This window comes from Grampus griseus, assembly GCF_964374135.1.
Source record: "Grampus griseus genome assembly, chromosome: 9".
NCBI classification, from domain to species: domain Eukaryota; kingdom Metazoa; phylum Chordata; class Mammalia; order Artiodactyla; family Delphinidae; genus Grampus; species Grampus griseus.
In genome coordinates this window covers 27,394,091-27,419,733 of record NC_139003.1, presented here as the reverse complement: position 1 = coordinate 27,419,733, position 25,643 = coordinate 27,394,091, and the positions used below count along the sequence as shown (strand labels likewise).

Sequence of the window (25,643 nt, the reverse complement as noted above, 5' to 3'; positions counted from 1 at the left end):
TATTTTAAAAATAATTTGACATCTATTGTGGATTTTCCCCCTTTCCTCATCTATTGATTTCCCTGTTATTTTCATTTTATTTGGAGTGTTTTCATCTGTGTTGATTTCATTGTCAGACTTTCTTGGTTGTCTTATTTCATTTTGAAATTTTATTTCCAGATTTACCCTGTATGGTAGTTGTTTTGTTTTTGTGTTTTTTCTTTCTGTACTCATTATTTACCATCTAGAAGTTTTACAGTTGCCTCCAGCCAGTCCTTAGCTCATAGTACACAGTGTGCCTTACCTTGTCAGCCTGAGGTCCTGTCCTCCCAGGACAATGCAAATCCTGTCATCTAGCTGGATCAGGAAGCTTGGATCAGCTCTGCCTGGGAGGCTGGGCAGAATCTGCTTCCTCTGAATGCCACCACAGAGAGTGGTCAGTCTAGCTTTTTTTTGGTCCTGTCATAGTTGCCAAGAAAACCATTCTCCAGCCCTTAGTTTGTGGCACTAAAATTAACTCTGACCCTAGAATGATGTGGGAGCACTTCAGACCACAGGTTCTCACATCTGCTCTGCTTGCGTGCTTTTCTGACCCATTCTGGTCTACAGAGTTGTTTATTAGCTTTGTGTTTATGGTGGAGAAAGGGATGAGGGGGGTCTTAATTGTACAAACTTCATCTAAACTGGTAATCACAGCCTTTAAAGATAGGAAATCTTATTTAAAAGATGAAGATATTTGCCAAATAAATAGGCAAATCTGTTTTTCTGACTTATGACTAAGAGGAGGGGAAAATAACATTTATGAATGCCTGCAACATGCCAGATATAATATTTGTTTTATGTAGACCTTACCAAAATTCTATAAAGTAGGTACGGTAATTCCATGTTGAACTTAGGATCAATAATCACATTGCTAGTATGTAGTAGAGTTCAATCCAAGTATATCCATGAGAGCACATCTCATTTCATTTACTGCCTTATTCCCAGCACTTAAACCAATGCCTGGCATACAGTAAGTGCCCAGTAATATTTATTAAATGAATGAAGCTTTTTTCCCTCGGTGTCTTTCCTACAGCTGTTTTTATTCATATATCTTGATCCCTATATAAAACAATCCCTCTACTAGGCATAAATTCTTTAGCCTAGGAATCTCTTTTCTTTGCCTTGTTCTCTTTTCTGTTTTCTCTCCTACTTGCCTGGCACTGGATGTTTTGGCGCTCATCCTGGTGGGTGAATTGTCTCTATAGTTCTCCTGAGGTTCTCACCTCTCTTGCTAATAAGCTGAAATTGGAACTAAAACTTTTACTTGCATAGGTCACTTCCCAGTAGCTGCCACTCTCCCACTTTCCCATTTCACAATATTAGTCGTATGTTGTCTTAACAACCCCAAGTAAGCACAGCCAGGAACTTGCTACCGAGGCAGAAAAGGCAAATGACCCTATGACTAGGCAATGTGGATAATGACTCCCCCCTACTGAAGTTCTGAGTGTCAAATTATCTTGGGAAATGTGGCTGATTATATTTAAAAATCACCTTGGTTCTCTTTCAAATTATTGTTCCGGGTGGAATTGAAATATAAATTAGGCTTTAAAATATAGTTTTTTCACCTCTTCTCCCCCTTTTTAATGACATACTGACTGATATTATGGAATAATTTCACCGAAGAATTAGTACATATGTAGGTACCATCTCTCAGCACAGCTTGAGAAGAGCAGGACCAATCACAGGCCTCACTCACTGCAATTGATTTTCAAAAAAGAATGCAAAGCAATTAAGACAGGAGAAAAATAATGCATTCTAAATCTGTGTGCTACAAGAAAAACACTGTTATTATTTGACAGAACCCATAAAGGGCTTTGCATGGTTCATGACACACCTACCCCTACTGCTGCAGGAAATTCTCAAGACTCAATCCATATTAACTGCAAAGGTTAAAGTGACTCCATCTTGGAAGATGGAGAGTAAGAAGCTCAACTACAAAGTCAAGGAAAAATAATTAGCATTTCTAGTTAGTTTTCAGCCCAAAATGGGTAGCAGGGAAAGGCAATTGGTGGCTCCACTATGTCAGTTACAAGGGAATTTTTAACTCCTTTTCATCTAACTTCTAAAAGCAATTAGCAAAGGAGACATGCTGTATTCACACCCCATGCACACAGTGGAACTGGACATAGCCATAGAGATCATCTTGTTCTCCAGTGCACCAGGGTGTGATAACAAGTCAGGCCACGGATTAACTGCTTCCGAATCACGATGAGTCTGTTAAATGTGCAGCATCCCGGACTTCACATCCATAAGTGCCTCAGGTGACTCTGGGGCAGCCAGTCCGCAAATAACATTGAAAACTCTTTTAAGTCTTGTCCATTTTACAGATGAGGACATGGGCCAGAGGGTAGCATGACAGAATCACTTGGCGAGTTTTTCAGAATATGCTAGATAAGTTGGGACAGCCTAGCTTATGCTGTGGCAAAACCCCCTAAATCTCAGCAGCTTGAAACAACCAAAGTTTATTTCTTGCTCACATTATTTGGTCATCAGGGGTCGTGGTTGCTCTGTAATCCAGGCAGTGGGAGACCTCATCTCAACATGTGTTTTGTAATTACAAATGCAGGAACAATGGTGCACGAGGTTGTAAAAATCTGATATAAATGCCATTAAGGAAGCAATAGCATCAATGGGCTTGGGAGCCAGACAGCTTGTCTTTAAATCCTCCCATTCCCCTTAGAGGCTGTGTGACTTTGGGCAAATTGCTTAATCTCTCTGAGTGTCTGTTTGCTCATCTGTAAAATGGGGATAATATTGACTATACTAATGGTTGTTAGGAGGTTGACAGTAGACATTCACATATACTATTGTTACCAACCAAGGCATAAATATGTATCATGAAAGGAAAAGAAGAGCTTCATGGAAGAGACACACTCCTGTTACACCTACATTCTTGTTCTGTCCCTTAGTCGCTCTCTATACTCTATTTGAAGTTCTTTCCTTTCATCGTCTCCTTTCTCCTGTATCTTATCCCTCCTACAAGATCTAGCTATGTACCATATCCTGCTGCTGCGAGAGGTCCTTAGTCCATCCGTTCAGCACAGTTATCAACTATCTAACTGTGTGACAGGCACTGTGCTTGGGCCGGAGGAAACAAGTTAAACAACATGTTCTGTGTTCTTGAGGTATCTGCAGTTTAGAGGGGGAGGCAAAGATAAAGGCAAAATGGAATACATGCTACGATGGAGGCCGATGTCTCCACGACTGTGCAATGAGAGCATGGAGGATGATTCTGTTTGTATCACAGCCCAAGCCGCCTTTCCCAAGAAGGACAGGGTGAAAGGAGTGGGCATTCCAGGAGGAGGATGCAGCATGTGCAGAGAAAGAGAGGGAAGAACAATCATGGGTCTCCTAGGGCGGCAGATAGTGAAATATCGCCGCCATGGGAAATGTGAATGCAATGCGGGAGATAGGTACTGGGGGCTTTGGGGAGGGCTATTAGGAGGAATAAATGGCAAAATCCCAAAGATCCATCAGTATATACATGTTTGGTTTAGATACTTTCCCCCTGTCGGCAAAAGGGAGCCATGGAAGATGTCTGACCAGTGGTACAATAGGACGAGGTTGACATTTTAAAAATAGTCCTCTGGCAGGAGACTCTGGGGGAAGAGTGTGAAAATGGTCTATGAAAGAGAGAGGAAAAGACAGGATTGAGGAGAGCAGTGCCAGCAGGAACGGAGATGAAGACACAGATGGGAAGCGGGTGGATTCAGGAGGTAAAGCAACATAGACTGAGTGATGAGGGCTTAGGAATATCTGAGGGATCTGACATGACACACAGATTTCAGACCTGGAAACGGGGTAGCAGATTCTCCGAGACAGGGAAAATAGAAGGAGCAGCAGGTTGTGGGCAAGTGGGATGTGTGTGGCTGGGGGAATGGAGGGGCTGAAGAACAATGAATCCCTAGAGATATAGTCACCTTTTAATTACACGTCTATAACACAAATCATTTGTTTCCATCATTCGGCATGGATTTATATACAACCTTATTTTGTGATGAATGTTGGCCATGGTATATATTGACTTTTCAGCAATTGTGCAAGCTACTTGAAAGCAGAAACATTAAACTGCGTAATGTGCCACTGTTCACTGAGCACAATACTTTGGGCCTAGCAAGTTCTCATCAAATATTCATGAAATAAATATATATCACATTTGGATTTTCTGGTTTTGTTCATCTCCTACCACATTAATTAGCATGATTCCATGCCTTCTTTTTCTTGCCCTCCATCATTCTGACGCTCTTTTGTATCTAAAATGTTCACTTTCTTGGAGTTTGTAGCATCTCCCCCCTTTATCTTAAATCTCTACAACAGTTTAGACCAACATTAAAAACAATATCAACTGTTTCATTACTTGATTTGCCCCTTTAAAAGTTCTGTATGTTTTCTCAGAATTCTGCCCTCCCTCTTCTCTCACCTGTGGTCTTTTTAAATTTTCTCCCACTCATTTTCCTTTCGTTTGTCAGACTTCTCAACCTACCACTTTCCCCCTTCCATCAGAGCCTTTATCACTTTAAGGTTTACATTTCTTTACAAGAGCTACCTTTTTCCCACCTGTTTAGTTTTTCTAGATGGAGCACCATAAGACTCTCATTATGTGTCATTTCTTTTACTTATTATAATTTCTATTATAACTTTGAAATTTACGGTGCATCAGATGCATAGACTCTGAAGGAAACAGAAGCAGGTGGCCCTCCCAGCTGTGTTTCCTCCATCCCTAACCTGGGCTGGTCCAGGGCTCTAAGGCTCTCTGCTCGGCTGACTCTTCCCCTCTCCTCTCTCCAAGTTTCTCCTGGTGTAAAATATCTTCCAGAGAAATCCTGAAGTATCTGACAGAAACCTGAAATCTGGTCTCAGATTTACAACCAGTCAACTAGGGAATGCTGCTCAGTATCTGTGTGGCTGTTTTCCTGTCTCCTTAACTGAAAAAAAAAAAAGGGGGTCCATAATGAATGGGTAAATTAGATGGAGTGACACACCTGGAAGGATGCTGTCTACAAACAGAAAATATTATTGTTCAGTTTTCTCCTATTAAAACTCCTCAAACAAACTTGGCCTTCTTTTTATCATTTTGTTCCATCAAAAGAAATACAAAGAAAAGCCAAGAAACTAGAAAAATAAGTAAAGAAATAGTACGGAGTTCTGAGAAGTAAAATTAACAAGCTGCTAGAAATACTCATAAAAGAACAAAGTTGCACTGTGAATATCACTGGGACTACGGCACGTAGCCTAGGCCAATTTTAACAAGTTTTTATCTGGGAATATTTAAGATATTCCCTCTCCAAAAAGAAAAATTCAGTGAAATTATTAATTTTACTCAAATATTTACATAAATATCAATTACACTACAGGCTTGTTTTACTGACCACTAACTACTAATTGGGAAAGGACTAGGACCACCCTTATACTTATGTGTTGATTAAAAAGACAGTATTTTTGATGTTTCAGTGTAAAGCAATAAGGAAATACAATTCCTTTAGTAAAGTGACATTTACACCAATGTGTTAGGAGTATACTTATTACCCTCGGAAGCTATAAAGACACAGATACTCAGTTGTGGTTGAGATCACTGGCTCTAAAGTCAGACAGATGTTGATTGGAAACATCTGTATAGCCACATTTTGGTAAGCTATTTGCATGTTTCTATCTCCATTTCTAATCTGCAAAATTTGACCAGTTACAATACCTAATTCATAAGGATTCAATTTGAGCTTCTGTTTGACTTATGCTCATAGGCTTCTGGGGTGATATCAGTACATATTTTCTTTCGTTGTAAAATATTATTTCCATGAAAACACTGAAATACACAGTTCCAAGGTCTCTTCCAACTAGAAGATTTTAAGATGCCTACTAAATGCCATGACTCATGGTAAACATTTGGGCACAGGTGTGAAGGGAAGGGGCACCATATCCTGACAAGCTGATAATACAAGCTTGTATAGCTGGGACTCTGGGACATTCAGCAAATGACACACATGAGACCGCTACTCCAGTTCTCACAGGTCCGCCCCAGTGGTTAGAATCACTGCAATTCTCTACCTTTTAAAGACATTGAGTTGCATGAGGTCAATTGAGGAAATGGCAAAGATGCACCTCTTCTCTGGTCTGACCTGTCTAAAGCATTATTGTAAAGAGTTATGCCTGAGTTGTTCAGAAATGATTATCAAGCCACACTTTATGTGACTCTTCAAAATAGAGGATAAATCTTCAAAAGTACAAAATATAGAAAAGAGTAAAACAAAACCACTGTTAAATCATGAATTCTGAGTTCTGACAGAACTTGAGTTCAAATCCAGTTTCAGTAGCATCTATTTGGCCTTTGTTGGGTCACATGTCTGCAAAGCGAAGCCCTTCCCCTCCCTTTTGAACATTATATTGCAAAGCCACTTAGGGGCTCTCATAATTGACGCTACATTTTTGAATTAAGGTAAAATTAAGGTAAGCGTTAAGGCTGGTCTATAGAAACAACTCAATAATCAGAAGGAAAATGAAAAAAAATCAGCCAATAACTTATTGTTTGTTGGTTCTACATCATGTAGATTCACTGTGCTTTTATAAAGCAAAATCGACTTTGTTTTGCTTGACTATTATTGTGGGTTTGGAAGCAAGCATAGGGTTCTCCGGTTTGGTAACATGAACGTTACAATAAATTGATTTGCTTACAATAAATTGATTTGCATTCATGTCAAAGTAAGCCTCTACCTAACTTTTAAACACTCCAAAGGCCCACATCCTCTGAAACAAAGTTTTGCTCTCCTTGTATGCAGCAGTTAAAATAATATTCTTTGGGTTTGATTAGCGGTTGATTGAATGGTTAAGTATGCATTTAGAGTAAACAAAAAATGAAATCATGTTACTGTACTAGAAAAAAATCCTCCCATTAACATTAATTGAGTTTTAACAAATGAGTTGATTAGAGGGAAAGGAAAGAGGAACACAGTTTGTCAAATGCAACTTGTTGCCAGGTTTCCCCACAGACCTAATGTGCACTTTCTGATTAATGACTCATGCATGGAGAATGTTGCTTTCTATTAATTTAATTGTTCTTCCTTTTCAAGGAGCTTATATTCACTTCCTCTGAAAATTATGGAAGATACTCAAAGTGTCATATGTGTATATGTCAAAGGAGCAGCACAGATGATATGCACTCATGGCCAAAGTTTGTCTTGACTAGTTTAACTTATTTTCTCTGCCATAAGTAAGGACTTATACTGAGAGTAACCCAGAAATATTAAAATAGAGCAGGTGTCCAGGTATGAATCAGGATGTACTCATGGTAGGAGTCAGCCAGGTCTGGGGGACGGGTAGGACCAGGGGAGTTGGAAAAAGAAGGCCGTCATGCGCACTAGATGGAGTGACGAGTCTTCGAAGCAGGTGGGGGTGGGCATTCAGATGAAATCCCTATGTCTGTGATTCACATTTGTCATCTAGTGGCTGCCAGAGACTCACAGAAGAGTCCTCAGAACTAGCTGGGGTGGGAGGGGCAGGGGGAACAGGGGAGGATTAGTCACAAAGAATTTGCAAAACAAAGCCAACCAAACCAAAGACCATGGAGTGTGCCCGCTGTTTTCACTAGACATTCTCTAAAACTTTGGGGGTTCAGAACAATATTTGACGAAAAGTGGGAGAGAGTTCTTCCCCCGCTCCTCGGGGCACTGTGAGACCTCCGTTGCACCTCCTCCTGAAGGAAACACCCCGCAGCTGTGGGTGGCAGAGGCCAGATCCCTTGCCGGCTTTGCAGGTAGAGGAGGCCTTGACAGAGTCAAAAGAGACTTTTCAGTAGCTGATGCGACTTTCCTTCAGACAGTGGCAGACTTCTGAGGGAGGGTGGAGTATTATAATTACTGCAATTCTATTTTTACCCAGACTAGTATAACCTTGGTTAATGCTTATGAGAGAAGAACATCAGAAAGGTTCTCTTCTACTCAGAGAAAAGGCATCATGGGGTGGCGGGAACTGCACAGCTGTGGGATCAACAGATTTGGGGAGATTCTCACTAGCCCACTTACTGTGTGCCAGCCACAGCTCCAAGTAAGTGCTTGATGAGTGCTTATTTATTTAATCCTCATAACAAGCCTGTTACTCTCTCACTCTTACATATGAGACAATGGAAGCACAGAGAGGTTAATTAATTTGTCCAGGTCACACAGCCTCTAAGTGGAAACCTGGGACCTAACTCTGACTCTGGTGACTGTCCTCTTACCACCAAGAGACACTCATCGTGCCTGGCGTTGAGAAGGTGCTCACTAAGTGTTTGCTGATACAGTCATTTCCCCAAGGTATTAAAAATGCATTGTGTTTATTATTCTGGACTTAGACTGACCACACTTAAAAGGAAACAGAAAAATCCCTACAAGCACACCAAAATGATAAAAAATCTCAAATGCTCAGAATATGTACAGTTATTTATTAGACTTTTCTGATTAACCAAGGAAAATTACTTCATGCTTTCAATGAAGCATAAGGAAACTAGATTTCCAGAAGATTCCATGGCCCACACCAAGCCACGGAGCTGTCAAGTAAATTAGTTTGCGCTAGACCCTCCCTAGGACTCCCAAGTTTTCTTCTATCTCTTTCCCCCAGTGTCACATTGCTGCCTCGTCTCAGGGGAAAGGATTGTGTTAACCCAGGATGCTCTCTGGAGATTGATAACTAGAATGACAGGATCTCAAGGGCTGTGATTCTTTTGCCCTTCCTCTCATCTGGTTGCCAGGCAGAGAAAAATTCTGACTGAATATACTATTTAATTATTGCAGTTAATCATACCGAGGATCAACAACATTAATCATTAAAAAGGAGAAAAAATGGACAAAACACAATGTATAACCATCCTGATTTCAAGCCCAAGGTGTCATCACCCATTCAGCTCTGAGCCAGACAATTACATAGCAACAATAAAGGACAATTAGATAAATCAGAAAACCCACCAGCCCATTCTCCGGGTTCACTTACCTTGTTGCGGAGGATGAGTGGCAGTGGCAATAAAATCAACAGAGTGAAAAGTACAAGGAGAAACCGGCGATAAACTAAAATATAACTGAAGAATTTCATTGTCCCGAACTGGTGCCTTCAATAGTGTTCTCCTCCAAAAAAAGGCAGACGTTAAATAGCCAACCTGGATTAATATTTCTCTAGCCCATCGTCTTCATTTACTGCCCCAGACTCACCAACGAGTTAAAATTAAATCTCGATTTTTATTGTTTTACTGTCACAATTCACATGGAGAGATAAGCTCAAGAGTGTTTGCAAGAACTCAAAGACCATTTTCTGTTATGTTTTTGAAGGGCAAAACTGTCCTGATTTAGTCTGTGCACATTAACTGGAATGTGAACTGGCCAAGTCTAGGAGAAGGCAAACCATGAGGCTGGCTGAGTCTGCCCACGATGAGGCCCCTCCTTACCTTTTGATGTTCCCTGAATTGGAGGCTCCACACTTGCGTGGTGCCTTGAGCAGGTCTTTACTGGGTGCCTCCAGTACCCTTTCCAGTGAAGCTCATTTTCAGTTTGTGAATCGAAATAGCAACCCCAGTAGTAGGAATTCCAGTGTGAAAAGGCAAGTTTTTGCTACAGATGGGTTCTTCTGGGACTTCTCAGATAAGGTATTGAGGCAGCCGAATGCACTGCCTTTGTGGAGTTTGGCTCAGAGGAGAGCTCCTGACCGCTCTCATTTAGGACTTCTCTGTTCTCATTCGAAAGATAAATACCACTGCTTCTGAGAGTGAATAGTATTTTTCTCCCCAGTACCACACTCAGTTGCACAATAATTTCTTCACTGTTCGAAAGCAAAGTTCCGTGTTTCTTGGACTCAATGACCTCTTTGGATAGGAAACCAAAAGTTACCATAAAGTCTTCCATAAGCCCTCACCTGTAAGACTTTTTCAGAACTGAGTTGATACTATTGTGCTGATACTGACTATATTGACTGTATAATTATCAGGGAATTTGTACAGAGATAATTTGTACAGAGATATGGCCATTCAAGAGGAGTGTGTGTGTGTAAACGGGAACTGTTCTGACAGTGACATGAAGGATCTGTTTTGAAACACCTCAGGGCTAGGGACTCACTGGTTAGTTTCTCATTGTGTCATAAATTAATCATACAACAAACCTCAACTAAACAACTACTATGCACCTGGCTCTAGGTATAAACAAAACACATTTCCTTCTATAATCTATAGTCAATTTCTCTTGCCACAAATAACCTTAGTTTTAAATAATCTGTGGTTAGCATTTAGACCTTATTTCTATGCCCCATGAATATAACTCTGCCTTCTTTTCCCTTCAAGAAAGATAATTCTTTCACCAACACTCACCTCACTGTATTGTTAATGCGGATGAGAAAACATTTTTTCGCCTCTAAAAGTCTAAATTTCTAAAGATATATCATATATAGTGATTCAGGAAAATCAGTAAGCAGAAAAAAAGTCTCCAAACCAGAAAGGCACATTACATCTTGAATTTCTCAGGTGAAAAAAAGGAGGGTAATTATAAATAATAGTAGTAAATAGTGAGCAGTAATAAAAGCGTTAAAAAACACATTAAAGGAGGAGAGTTAAAGCAGTTTTGATACTTTTTTTTCTATATAACACTCAGTACAGTTCATTGCATGCTATTTTTATATATATTTTTTGAAGAAACCATGTCTGTTCTCAGATTTCCTTCAGCCACCTGGTGAGACCATTTGAGCCTCATTTTCTCATCTTAGAAGATCTTACTCTGTGAGATGATACCAAAAATGAAAAGGTATTTGTATGATATTTAATGGAAATGAAGGCCTATGCATGCAGGGAACAGTGACACTCAAGCCAGACAAAGGCTAAAGGTAAAACAATTGACATTTTGTCAGGGCCTCCTCTCAGTGCGCTGTTTTCTCTATTCTGGCTCCCATTTCTCACCAGACCGAGTCTTGCAGGTCCCTCCTCTTATGGCCTGAGGTTCTAGCCAGCTCCATCTTCTGTGGCTGCCCTTTATCACAAAATGGTTCTACCATTGCTTTACGTCCAGCCAATTTCCTTTTCCTCAGGGGTTTTCTCTCCATTGTTGTTGAGATAAAAGATCTGAGAAAACAATTCACACTAAACACAAAAGACTAATATGAGCGGCACACCTCTGCAAGAGCCAGCAGGGAATGAAACTCTAATGGGAGACTTTGGGCCACTTGGAAACACATCTTAAGGTATCTTTCAAATCACATCACGGTGCTATCCAGTTCCACACTTGTCAACTTTCATCTCTTATTTGTATAGAAAAACATATATCTCTCTTACTACATCAGAATTGTGCTGTTTTATCTATCTGACCTAAAATGAATCACACCATTGTGTAACTGTCCATTTAAAACATCTCTATGAATATAAAAATATTACAAATACTGCTCATCCATTTACAATCAACTGCTTTGTGTCAGGAAGGTTACTACCTCATTTAGTCTTCAAAACCCAATACAGTTCATTCCTATACACTAACAATGAAAAATCAGAAAGAGAAATTAAGGAAACACTCCCATTTACCATTGGAAAAAATGAATAAAATACCTAGGAATAAACCTACCTAAGGAGACAAAAGACCTGTATGCAGAAAACTATAAGACACTGATGAAAGAAATCAAAGATAATACAAACAGATGGAGAGATATATCATGTTCTTGGATTGGAAGAATCAACATTGTGAATATGACTGTACTCCCCAAAGCAATCTACAGATTTAATGCAATCCTTATCAGATTACCAATGGCATTTTTCACAGAACTAGAACAAAAAGTTTTACACTCTGTATGGAAACACAAAACCCTGAATAGCCAAAGCAATCTTGAGAAAGAAAAAAACTGAGCTGGAGGAATCAGGCTCACTGACTTCAGACTATACTACAAATCTACAGTAATCAAGACTGTATGGTACTGGCACAAAAACAGAAATATGGATAAATGGAACAGTATAGAAAGCCCAGACATAAACCCATGCACATATGGTCACCTTATCTTTCACAAAGGAGGCAAGAATATAAAATGGAGAAAAGCCAGCCTCTTCAATAAGTGGTGCTGGGAAAACTGGACAGCTACATGTAAAAGAATGAAATTAGAACACTCCCTAACACCATACACAAAAATAAACTCAGAATGGATTAAAGACCTAAATGTAAGGCCAGACACTATAAAACTCTTAGGGGAAAATATAGGCAGAACACTCTATGACAAATCACAGCAAGATCCTTTTTGACTCACCTCCTAGAGAAATTGAAATAAATCCAAAAATAAACAAATGGGACCTAATGAAACTTAAAAGCTTTTACACAGCAAAGGAAAATATAAACAAGATGAAATGACAAACCTCAGAATGGGAGAAAATATTTGCAAATGAAGCAACTGACAAAAGATTAATCTCCAAAATTTACAAGCAACTCATGCAGCTCAATAACAAAAAAACAAACAACCCAATCCAAAAATGGGCAGAAGACCTAAATAGACATTTCTCCAAAGAAGATATACAGATTGCCAACAAACACACGAAAGGATGCTCAACATCACTAATCATCAGAGAAATGCAAAACAAAACTGCAATGAGGTATCATCTCACACCAGTCAGAATGGCCATCATCAAAAAATCTACAAACAAAAAAATACAAACACATGGAGGCTAAACAATACACTACTTAAAAACGAAGTGATCACTGAAGAAATCAAAAAATACCTAGAAACAAATGACAATGGAGACACGACGACCCAATATCTATGGGATACAGCAAAGGCAATTCTAAGAGGGAAATTTATAGCAATACAATCCTACCTTAAGAAACAGGAAACATCTCGAATAAACAACCTAACCTTGCACCTAAAGCAATTAGAGAAAGAAGAACAAAAAACCCTCAAAGTTAGCAGAAGGAAAGAAATAAATAAAAATCAGATCAGAAATAAATGAAAAAGAAATGAAGGAAACGATAGCAAAGATCAATAAAACTAAAAGCTGGTTCTTTGAGAAGATAAACAAAATTGATAAACCATTAGCCAGACTCATCAAGAAAAAAAGGGAGAAGACTCAAATCAATAGAATTAGAAATGAAAAGGGAGAAATAACAACTGACACTGCAGAAATACAAAAGATCATGAGAGATTACTACAAGCAACTCTATGCCAATAAAATGGACAACCTGGAAGAAATGGACAAATTCTTAGGCACAACCTGCAAAGACTGAATCAGAAAGAAATAGGAAATATGAACAGACCAATCACAAGCACTGAAATTGAAACTGTGATTAAAAACCTTGCAACAAACAAAAGCCCAGGACCAGATGGCTTCACAGGCGAATTCTATCAAACATTTAGAGAAGAGCTAACACCTATCCTTCTCAAACTCTTCCAAAATATAGCAGAGGGAGGAACACTCCCAAACTCATTCTACGAGGCCACCATCACCCTGATACCAAAACCAGACAAGGATGTCACAAAGAAAGAAAACTACAGGCCAATATCACTGATGAACATAGATGCAAAAATCCTCAACAAAATACTAGCAAACAGAATCCAACAGCACATTAAACGGATCATACACCATGATCAAGTGGGGTTTATTCCAGAAATGAAAGGATTCTTCAATATACGCAAATCAATCAACGTGATACACCATATTAACAAATTGAAGGAGAAAAACCATATGATCATCTCAATAGATGGAGGGAAAGCTTTTGACAAAATTCAACACCCATTTATGATAAAAACCCTGCAGAAAGTAGGCATAGAGGGAACTTTCCTCATCATAATAAAGGCCATATACGACAAACCCACAGCCAACGTCGTCCTCAATGGTGAAAAACTGAAAGCATTTCCACTAAGATCAGGAACAAGACAAGGTTGCCCCCTCTTACCACTCTTATTCAACATAGTTTTGGAAGTTTTAGCCACAGCAATCAGAGAAGAAAAGGAAATAAAAGGACTCCAAATCGGAAAAGAAGAAGTAAAGCTGTCACTGTTTGCAGATGACATGATACTATACATAGAGAATCCTAAAGATGTTACCAGAAAACTACTAGAGCTAATCAATGAATTTGGTAAAGTAGCAGGATACAAAATTAATGCACAGAAATCTCTGGCATTCCTATACACTAATGATGAAAAATCTGAAAGTGAAATCAAGAAAACACTCCCATTTACCATTGCAACAAAAAGAATAAAATACCTAGGAATAAACCTACCTAAGGAGACAAAAGATCTGTATGCAGAAAATTATAAGACACTGATGAAAGAAATTAAAGATGATACAAATAGATGGAGAGATATACCATGTTCTTGGATTGGAAGAATCAACATTGTGAAAATGACTCTACTACCCAAAGCAATCTACAGATTCAATGCAATCCCTATCAAACTACCATTGGCATTTTTCACAGGGCTAGAACAAAAAATTTCACAATTTGTATGGAAACATAAGACCCCGAATAGCCAAAGCAATCTTGAGAACGAAAAACGGAGCTGGAGGAATCAGGCTCCCTGACTTCAGGGACTCCTGACTATACTACAAAGCTACAGTAATCAAGACAGTATGGTACTGGCACAAAAACAGAAAGACAGATCAATGGAACAGGATAGAAAGCCCAGAGATAAATCCATGCACATATGGTCACCTTATCTTTGATAAAGGAGGCAGGAATGTACAGTGGAGAAAGGACAGCCTCTTCAATAAGCGGTGCTGGGAAAACTGGACAGGTACATTTAAAAGTATGAGATTAGATCACTCCCTAACACCATACACAAAAATAAGCTCAAAATGGATTAAAGACCTAAATGTAAGGCCAGAAAGTATCAAACTCTTAGAGGAAAACATAGGCAGGACACTCTGTGACATAAATCACAGCAAGATCCTTTTTGACCCACCTCCTAGAGAAATGGAAATAAAAACAAAAATAAACAAATGGGACCTAATGCAACGTCAAAGCTTTTGCACAGCAGAGGAAACCATAAACAAGACGAAAAGACAACCCTCAGAATGGGAGAAAATATTTGCAAATGAAGCAACTGACAAAGGATTAATCTCCAAAATTTATAAGCAGCTCATGCAGCTTAATAACAAAAAAACAAACAACCCAATCCAAAAATGGGCAGAAGACCTAAATAGACATTTCTCCAAAGAAGATACACAGACTGCCAACAAACACATGAAAGAATGCTCAACATCACTAATCATTAGAGAAATGCAAATCAAAACTGCAATGAGATATCATCTCACACCAGTCAGAATGTCCATCATCAAAAAATCTACAAACAATTAATGCTGGAGAGGGTGTGGAGAAAAGGGAACCCTCCTGCACTGTTGGTAAGAATGTAAATTGGTACAGCCACTATGGAGAACAGTATGGCGATATCTTAAAAAACTAAAAATAGAACTACCATATGATCCAGCAATCCCACTACTGGGTATATACCCTGAGAAAACCATAATTCAAAAACATACATGTACCACAATATTCATTGCAGCACTATTTACAATAGCAGGACATGGAAACAACCTAAATGTCCATTGATAGACGAATGGATAAAGAAGATGTGGCACATATATACAATGGAATATTACTCAGCCATAAAAAGGAACGAAATTGACTTATTTGTAGTGAGGTGGATGGACCTAGAGTCTGTCACACAGAGTGAGGTAAGTCAGAAAAGCAAATGCCATATGCTAACTCATATATATGGAATCTAGAAAAATGGTACTGATGAACCTAGTGATAGGGCAGGAATAAAGATGCAGACGTTGAGAACAGACTTGAGGTCATGGGGGTGAAGGGGAGGCTGGGACATTGTGAGAGAGTAGCACTGACATATATACACTACCAAATGTAAAATAGCTAGTGGGAAGCTGCTGCATAGCACAGGGAGATCAGCTCGGTGCTTTGTGATGACCTAGAAGGGTAGGATAGGGAGGGTGGATGGGAGGGAGGCTCAAGAAGGAGGGGATATGGAGATATATGTTTGCATATAGCTGATTCATTTTGTTGTACATCATAAAATAGCACAACACTGTAAAGCAATTATACTCCAATAAAGATGTGTTAAAAAAAAAAAACCCAATACAAGGGATTGGTACGGTGTGTATTTTTATAATTGTTTCTCTTTACAGATTCGGAAACTAAAATTCAAAGAGGCTAAGTAAAATTCCCAGGTACTAAGTGGTATAATGATTTAAATCCAGTTATTTCCGGGACCTAAGGCAATGTGGGGTGTTTTTGGTACTATGTCACGTGTCTACCATAATGACTATTAGTTTGACACCACACACTAAAACCTGAAACCTAGCATTTGTATGTATGTATATGGTTTGGCTGGCTTAGGGACTGTAGCTCTAGGGCTTGCTTTCTTAATGTCCATTGAGACTTATGATTGGACATACCTTATGTGAAAAGCAGGTTCAGCCACAAATAGAAAGATTCCTTCTTTATATATTCTGCTTATTTTCATAAAGACTTTAGTTGTGTAGACAATCAACATGGGGGAAAAGGAAACCAGACTTTATGTGCCATCCCTTAGGCTTCTCTCAGGCTTGTTTTATGGTTTTCTCTTTCTTATGCCATATTTACTCTCAAATTTGTGCTCTTCTTCAGGCCTTTCCCTCTTCCAAGGAAATGCTTCCCTTCTCTGTCTTTAAATCCCACCCATCCTTGAAGTTTGACCCAGTAGACTCATCTCAAATCTGCTGCTTTCTATAAATCCATCCTGACAATTCCTGACTTTCCATGGACCCACCTGGGAAGCTCCTTTGGCCAACTGTATTCAAATAACCTGGAGTGCTTGACAAAAGTGCAGAGTCCCTGCCCTATTAGGTCAAAATGTGGCTTCATGTTTAGTTGGCTCCCTACATAGTTTTTATGCACACTAAAATTTGAGAATCATTGACATAGTATCTGTAAGATGCATCTCCCTGTGAGTAGACACACTGACATTAATTACTATTTTAAAAATGCATGTAAGTCTTAAATCCTCAATAAACCCTAGCATGCAACAAGTGACTACTCAGTGAAAAATTTCTCTAAATTTGCCTATAAATATAGATAAATGGGAAAAAATTAACCCCATTGCTTATATAGTATGGGTTACAGGAGCAGTTCTTTTTTGTTTTGTTTTGTTTTTTTGCGGTACGCGGGCCTCTCACTTCCGTGGCCTCCCCCATCGCGGAGCACAGGCTCCGAACACGCAGGCCCAGCGGCCACGGCCCACGGGCCCAGCCGCTCCGCGGCATGCGGGATCCTCCCGGACCGGGGCACGAACCTGCGTCCCCTGCACCGGCAGGCGGACCCTCAAGCACTGCGCCACCAGGAAAGCCCACAGGAGCAGTTCTTCAATTAAGTATTTAGGTTTTCAAAGACGTATGGCTTGTTCAGTGGGGGAGTATTTGCTCCATTCCAAATATACCCATAAATACTTAGATGAGAAAGTGTATATGCTGAGTGTATGCTTTGACCAAGGAAAGAAAAGTCAAAATGCTTTTCCTGTTGGTGAAAGCAGCCAGGCACATTTGTACATAAAAAGACCACGTTGGCTTCATTCTTAGAATTTGTGGATGCCAAAGTGCATGCCATTTTGACTTGATTGCTATTGCTGAGACTATAGAGGCAGGAATGTAAGACAGATTTTCTCTTCACAGTCATTTGTTTCTAGGCCTTCACTAGTCCCTAATTCTGAAACTCACTCATCGTGTATCCCCATTTATATATTCCAGTTATCATCATAAATTCTATCATTTCCAGACACTGTACTGTAAAGTGTTTACTCCCTGAGTTCCGTATGTGAGCTGTGCCCTAAAACCTTTTCAGATACTATGAAAACTAAGATCATTTTTTTCCCCTCGTAATTAGCATCCAGTAGTCATTTACTTTGGCACTTTTTAATATTTTCGATTTCTTCATGCTCACTGTTCTATTCTTTAAGGTGATGAATTCTCTTGATGAAAGTGAAATGTACAGATAATGTGTATGTAGTGCAATTTCCAGGCCCATGTCAATGAACTGTATCAGTTTTTATTTTCATTTCCTAAAATAAAGGATAAAGGCATTACCTAGGGTAGGATAATCTACCCTAGAGACTCCAGATTCATGCGCAACTCCCTAGACACCTAAATTGGTATATTGTTCATTATTAACCACAACTTCAATAATCATTCCTCTAATTCCGTGAAGTAAATGACTGACTGAACAGAGAAAGACTGAACTGTGTCCTATGAGGTGGTGACCTGAACTCCCATGAACCGAGAAGCAAAGCAAATTCCACAAGAGGCAGATCTATTTTTGGCAAGAACAGCAGCTTCCTGGACACCTTAGCACTCCTGCCCAGACACAACTGGTCACACCCTCCACCAGGGTGCACGGGATGGTTTTCTCTTGACTAAGCCTGACCATGTCTTTATCTTGGGCTCTCTGGGGGATGAGACGGGAAGATTCAGGGATGGAGGAAGGAAGAGGGGGATGTTGGGGAGAATGGAAGAGAAAGGACATTCTGGAACACTTAGCACATTGTTAGAAAAGGAAACTGAATAAAGCTACTCAAAAATGTCTAGAACTCTGTTTATTCCCGCTCCCTGCTTGTCCCTCACCTGCCTGCCCAGTTGCCTTATGAAATAGTCCTATTCCAGCAGCTTTCACACAGGAGGCAGTTTGGGACTCCTCATGAGAACTTTCAGGGTATGCAGAGGTGAACCAGGACTCCCAAATGTAGCATTTATTGTCAGCACCTGGGTGGGAAAGCAGACCAGAGTGTAAGGTGCTCTGAGAGGACTGCTATGACTCCAGGACTCCAAAAAATGGAAGCTGAGGATCCCCAGCAATAGATCACATAGAACAACCCTGTGATCCCAGCCGATCCAAGTGCTCACTTCTTTTCTAGAGTCAAAAAAGGATTTCACAGGGTTCAGTTAGGCAATCAGAAACTGGTTTGGGTATAGCTCGAGACCAGTTTAAAGAAACTAGAAATGTACAAGTTCTCCCCTGGTAACGTTAGTGCTGCTATGAATTCACTGTTTTGTTGCTCATAGCCACATGGGTCCATTTTTCTCCCTCAGAAAAAAATTGGTATTTCTCCCACCATTTTGCTACCAAAAATATTGTCCATTTGAGCTCGGTACATCTCTTGTCCTTGATGACAATGAAAAGAAAAAGTTTCTAAAGGTGATTTCATTTTAAGCGTAGCAAGTGGCATTGACACAATCCAGCCTACTGTGAAGCTGACCCATCTTCCTTGGAAATTCATTTCTACCTAAGTGTGGACTATCTCACAACATGTCGTTAACATGAATACAAGGAGTCAGCCGGGGGCCGCGTGGAGTAACTTTCTTCTGGCATAGCTACCGCATTCACTACTCTTCACCACTTGACTTTGCTACTATTTGGGTTTGGTGGCTTTCGGTTCAAAATGGTTGCTTATAGAGGCAACTCATCGTTTAAGGGAAGGAAATGTGTGCCTCGTGACTACTTACAACCTTATGAAGAAAAATACCAACATTTGTTCTGACAAGTTATTTATGCTTTCATTTTTGTCCATTTTCTTTACCATAGACTCACAGAGATACATTTTCAGAACAATATTTTCTTCTTCATTTGTAGGACTGTACAGTTAAACCACATTAATGGACAGACCATGAGGGGTCAGCTTAATTTATACTTCTGGCCTGGACAAACATGATATAAAATGATAGAGGGGGCTTCCCTGGTGGCGCAGTGGTTGAGAGTCCGCCTGCCGATGCAGGGGATGCGGGTTCGTGCCCCGGTCCGGGAAGATCCCACATGCCGCGGAGCAACTGAGCCCGTAAGCCATGGCCGCTGGGCCTGTGCGTCCGGAGCCTGTGCTCCGCAACGGGAGAGGCCACAACAGTGAGAGGCCCGCGTACCGCAAAAAAAAAAAAAAAAAAAAAAAAAAAAAAAAAAATGATAGGGGTGAGGAATAGTTTGAATTCTGGGAGGTTTTTAAAAGAAACAGGGCTAATAAAATAGACTCTTGTAGTGATTGCATTGATGTGAATAAGATACTGTCCCTTCACAAGGGACCTTGCCATCGAATGGGGAAGACAGCATGTATACAGCCAAGAACTCCTGGTGGCTTTGTAGAGCTTAAGACAAGCGCTATGGGAGGGCAATTAATTCTGAGCACTCTGGTATCTTTCATAATAATCTCCATTTTCACAGTCCCTAAAATAACTAATTATAAAATTTCACGGCAAGAGTCTTGATCTAATGTGGTTTTCTCTACTTTTAGAGAATCATAGCATCTCTGGTTTGGAAAATTGTTCTAGCCCCCCCAGGAAATATCGGTGCCCAAAAGCCCATTCTTTCCCAGCCCATTCTTGAATGACTCATCCCTCATTCCATATTTAAATATCCCCTCTCTTCTCTCTTAGATTTTTTTTCCCCTGGAAGTTGAGCCAAAATTTGTCTTCCTGTAGCTTCCATCTACTGTTTTAATTCTGCTTTTTGGGATCATTGGGAGGGAAATCAAGCTGCTCTTCCACATGACAGCCTTTATATATTTGAAGTCTTCCCTTACCCATTTGCTTCAACCATTTCTCACGTCTCAGATTTTAAGTTTCTTCACAATCTTGGGAGCTCATCTTAAATTAAGAACATGGACTAGTCTTTTTCTATATCCCTGGCTGGTGCCTGAGTTCAATGCTCTATTGCAGATGCTGTTTGGCAGACAGGAACAGAACCGGACTATCACCTCCCTGGTTCTGGATGTGGTTCCTATAGCAACACCGGCTGCATTTGCCCCATGACATTGCTGAAATATTTTGAGCTTGCTATCCCATAAACTTTGAAACTATTTTTCTATGTGCTATTGCTAAGGAATCTCTGTCTTGTCATCTTAGTAAATACGGCAAATTTTCCCTACTAATTTTCATCATGTTAGATTTTTTTACACATGCTTTAAATTGCCATGACTTCTGTAATTCATTACACGCATGCTATACACATATTTAATGAGTGTCCACCCCATTTTTATTCAAAATCATTGATAATGTATTCAGCAAGCTCCCTTCTCCAAGTACCTCCCTTCAAGTTGACACTCTCGCATTAGAAAGTAGCTTTTGGATACTATCATTAACTCAGGCCTACTGAATCATCTCCCTTTCTAGGCAGACACCTCACTCTCTGATATACATAGAGTTAATAGCAATGACTTTTGCCCTGTTGACCATCAGGATGGCATTTTCCTGTCTTTGAGCACAAATTCACATTTCCTATAAAATTTTTGAAATCTACCTTCCCAGAAACTTAGATTACACATATGATTATGTCCACCTTTCCCCTCCTTGGCTGGCAAAAATGCCAACAAGGACATAAACAGTTTTTTCTAAGGCATAAGTTACTTTCAACTTCACAAACCAATCCTTCTTCTATGCTTCAAAATATGCATTTGTCTGGATAAGAAATGTTAGTTATTATACTTATTGTGGCATTGATTTCTCCAAACAAAGAAGGATTATCCATCAATCATTATTTAAAAATTAGAAACGTTCATTCTTTCTAGAAAGGAAATGTTGTCAGTATTAAATATGTATGAATGCCTATGTGTGACTCTATAAATAGTCAACCAGGAAATCACCTGTGGAGTTAGTGTGAACCTAATAGTCCTGGAAACCACTAGCATGTTTCCTCCAGGCCATTCTTTCCTTTCTTTTCTCCTGTAGGGATGTTACCTCCCAGGCAGGTTCAGCGCCAGCCACTCAGCATCTTGGCAGAGTCTGCTGGGGAAACAGAAAATCTGAACCGGGAAGCAGCAAGGCTGAAAGAGTGGAAGGACCTCAAACGCTCCCCTCAGGGGAAGGAGGCATCCCCTGAAATTATAAAGACCCAAGGAAAGAAAAATCAAATTACTGATGGCTAGTATTTTGTCACACCCTTGATTTCCAATGGCAATCTCATTTTTACGGATGAGGCTTCAGGAGGTGAAGTAACTTGCTTAAGGTCACTCAGACCAAGTCCAGATCCAGATTTGTTTGATTCCAAAGCTTGTGCTCTTTTCACCCAACTCACCACTAGTTCCGACTTCATATGGGACAGCATACTTGGATGCCAACTAGCGAGGAAGGCACAGAGCACAGGGCTCCTAAAGTGAGCCTATCTAAAGACACAGGAGCTAGAGTCATTTCTGAGTAGCCTGTCTTGTTTGCTATTGGGAATATGGGAAACGGAGTGCAGCCACTGAAAGGAGGGGTCTACAGAGCACCCTGGTCAATTGCTCTTATGTCCTGCCCAGATGGGTGATTTTTTCTTGGATCAGGAACTGAAAGTGGGATGCAAATACATTAATTTATAAAACTTGGCAGAGATTGGGGAGGTGGCAGCTTAGTGGCCATGAAGGTGCCTGGTGTGGTGACCTCAGGAGCCAACATATCAGGCTCGTGAATAGGGCGAAAAATTGTACCAGTTTTCCCAGACTGAGAGTTTTCTGGGACGTGAGACTTTCGGTACTAAAATTAGGAGAGTCCCAGGTGAACTAGAATGTGGAGTCACTCTGTCATGGCATCAAGAAGGCTCCCCACCCCCATCCACCAGCGATCTGAACATTATGTTGACTCTGTCTTCTCATCCCCACCTCCCCACTGCATCCATCATCGAGGTCTCTTCACTTTACGACTGCAATGCTCTCAAATTTCTCGTCTCCCTCATCTCCAAGACCACTGCTCTTTGTTCAGGCTCTCGCCATCCCCTACGATTACTGGCCTCCTAACTGGTCTATGTCTCCATTCCTAAAAACTTACCCAATGATACATCCTCCACAGTGCCACCAGAAAGCTCTTCCCAAATGAATCTGACCACATTACTTTCCTGTTTGGACATATCAATGCCTCTCCACTATGGAAAAAAAAAAGCCTAGTATCCATACATAATTTGAAAGGCCCTACAGAGTATAATGACAGTCTGTGTTTTCATCTTCTTCCTTCTGCACTGCCCTGTTTCACCTTTGATATTTTTCTGTAAAGCAGTTTCCCAGCAAATTATCTAGCAGCCAGTGCTTGGTCTGGGAATGTGCACTTTGAACTTGGGTGAAAGAAGCAACTGGTCAAGACTAACTTAGAAGCAAGAAAAAATCAGGCACAAGTAAAACTACTCTCTAAAAATAGAACTACCATATGACCCAGCAACTCCACTCCTGGGTATATATATGAAAAAACAAAAACACTAATTCAAAAAGACACATGCACCCCAGTGCTCATAGCAGCATTATTTACAATTGTCAAGATATGAAAACAGCCTAAGTGTCCATCAACAGAGGATGGGTAAAGAAGATGTGGCATATATAAACAATGCAATACTACTCAGCCATAAAGAAGAACAACATTTTGCCATTTGCAGCAACATGGATGGACTTGGAGGGCATTATGCTTAGTAAAATAAGTCAGAAAGACAAATACTGTATGATATCACTTATATGTGGAATCTATAATATATGACAAACTGGTGAATATAACAAACAAGAAGCCAACTCGCAGATACAGAGAACAAACTAGTGATTGCCAGTGGTGCCGGGGGGTACAACATAGGAATGGGGGAGTAGGAGGTACAAACTTTTGGGTGTAAGATGGGTTACAAGGATGTATTGTACAACACAGGGAATATATTTTGTAATAACTGTAAATGGAGTGTAACCTTTAAAAATTATATTTAAAAAAGTAAAAAAAAAAGAAAAAGTAAAACTACTATGATGAGGTACCAAGACACTCCAATGGGGAAAGAAGAGTCTTTTCAATAAATAGTGCTGGGACAACTGAATATCTACATGCAAAAAATGAAATAGTGCCTCAAACTGTATACAAAAATTAACTCAAAATGGATCAAAGAACTAAGTGTAAGAATCAAAACTGTAAAATTCTTAGAAGAAACATAGGTTTAAATATCTGTTACCTTGGATTTGCCATTGGTTATTTGTTTGTTTTTGTTGTTGGCTTTAATCTAGTTTTTTATATATAATTGACTTATTTAGTTTCATGTGTATAACTTAATCATTTGATATTTGTACATGTTGAAAAATGATCACCACGATAAGTCTAGTTAACATCCATCACCACGGATGGTTGCAAATGTGTGTGTGTGTGGTGAGAACTTTGAAGATTTACTCTCTTAGAAACTTTCAGTACGCAATTAACTATAGTTACTGTGCTGTACATTACATCCCCATGACTTATTTATTTTTTCCTGGCAGTTTGTACCTTTTGACCACCTTTCCCCATTTCACCCAGCCCCCCACACCCCTGGCATTGGTTATTTTAGATATGATACCAAAAACACAAGTAACCAAAGTAAAACTGGAAAAATTGAACTTCATCAAAATTAAAGACTCTTGTGCTCCAAGAAAGTGAAAAGACAACCCACAGAATGGGAGAAAATATTTGCAAATCATATACCTGATAAGAGTCTAGTAACCAGAATATATAAAAATGATTACAACTCAACAATAAAAAGATATAATAACACAAATAACATAAATAACAATTTTTAAAAACTGAGCAAAGGATTTGAATAGGCACTTCTGTACAGAAGGTACACACATGGCAAATGTGCACATGAAAAGATACTCAAGATCACTGGTCACCAAAGAAATGCAAATCAAAATCACAGTGGAAGACTGCTTTATACCCACTAGGATGGCTAGAATTAAAAAGGACTGATGACAATAACAAGTGTTGACAAGGATGTAGAGAAATTGAACCCTATACAAGGTTGGTGGGAACGCTGAATTGTACAGTCACTTTGAAAAACATTCTGGAAGTTCCTCAAAAAAGTTAAACACCAAAAAACATCAAAAAAAAAAAATCAGACAATTTGGGACCTGTCATGTCTCATGCCATCTGGTCTCATTTGGGACCTGTCATGTCTCATGCCATCATGCTACTATATGACTCAGCAATTCCACATTTAGGTATATACCCAAGAAAAAATGAAAACATGTCTGCACACAAAAACTTATACATGAATGTTTACAGAAGCATTTTTCATAATATCTTTGAAAAATGGAAACAACCCAACTGTCCTTTAATGATGAATGGATAAACAAAATGTGGTATATCCATACAACGGAATATTATTCAGCCATAAAAAGGAGTGAAATTCTGATACATGCTACAACATGGATGAACCTTGAAAACATTATACCAGATAAAAGAAGCCAAACACAAAAGTACACATATGGCATAATAACATATGTATAAAATGCTCAGGATAGGTAAATCCATAGAAACAGAAGGTAGATTAGTAGTTGCCAGGGGTTGGGGAAAGGGGCACAATGGGGATTAACTGCTAATGGCTATGGGGTTTCTTTTTGGTTATGAAAATATTCTGGAATTAGACAGTGGTGATGTTTGCACAACTTTGTGAATATACTAAAAACCACTGAATGGTATATAATATAATGTTCATTAAGAGTGAACATTATAGCATGCGAATTATATCTCAATTTAAGAAAAGGTAAAACTCCACTGTGTACTTGTGAAAGAATAAGAGAATTAGGCAAATAATGTCTTTGTCATATTATTAAAGTAGTTTGACCTGGCAGACCTTCTGAAAGGGTCCTAGAGACCCACAGGGGTCCCTGAACCACATTTTCGGAAGTGCTAAACTAAACAAATAAGAGATAATCTATTGTTATTCAAA

The 25,643-nt window shown here is 39.5% G+C and overlaps 1 protein-coding gene across 1 annotated transcript in view; it reads right to left on the bottom strand.

Annotated features, from left to right (window-relative positions):
* The window catches only part of SLC13A1 (solute carrier family 13 member 1), a gene marked incomplete at both ends in the record, with an annotated part of 74,191 nt that extends 65,116 nt beyond the window's left edge, over nucleotides 1-9,075 (bottom strand). The window contains one exon of the mRNA XM_082662026.1: nucleotides 8,977-9,075. Coding sequence (XP_082518152.1) covers nucleotides 8,977-9,075 — 99 coding nt within the window. The remainder of the gene's footprint in view (nucleotides 1-8,976) is intronic.
* Nucleotides 9,076-25,643: the final 16,568 nt, after the last annotated feature.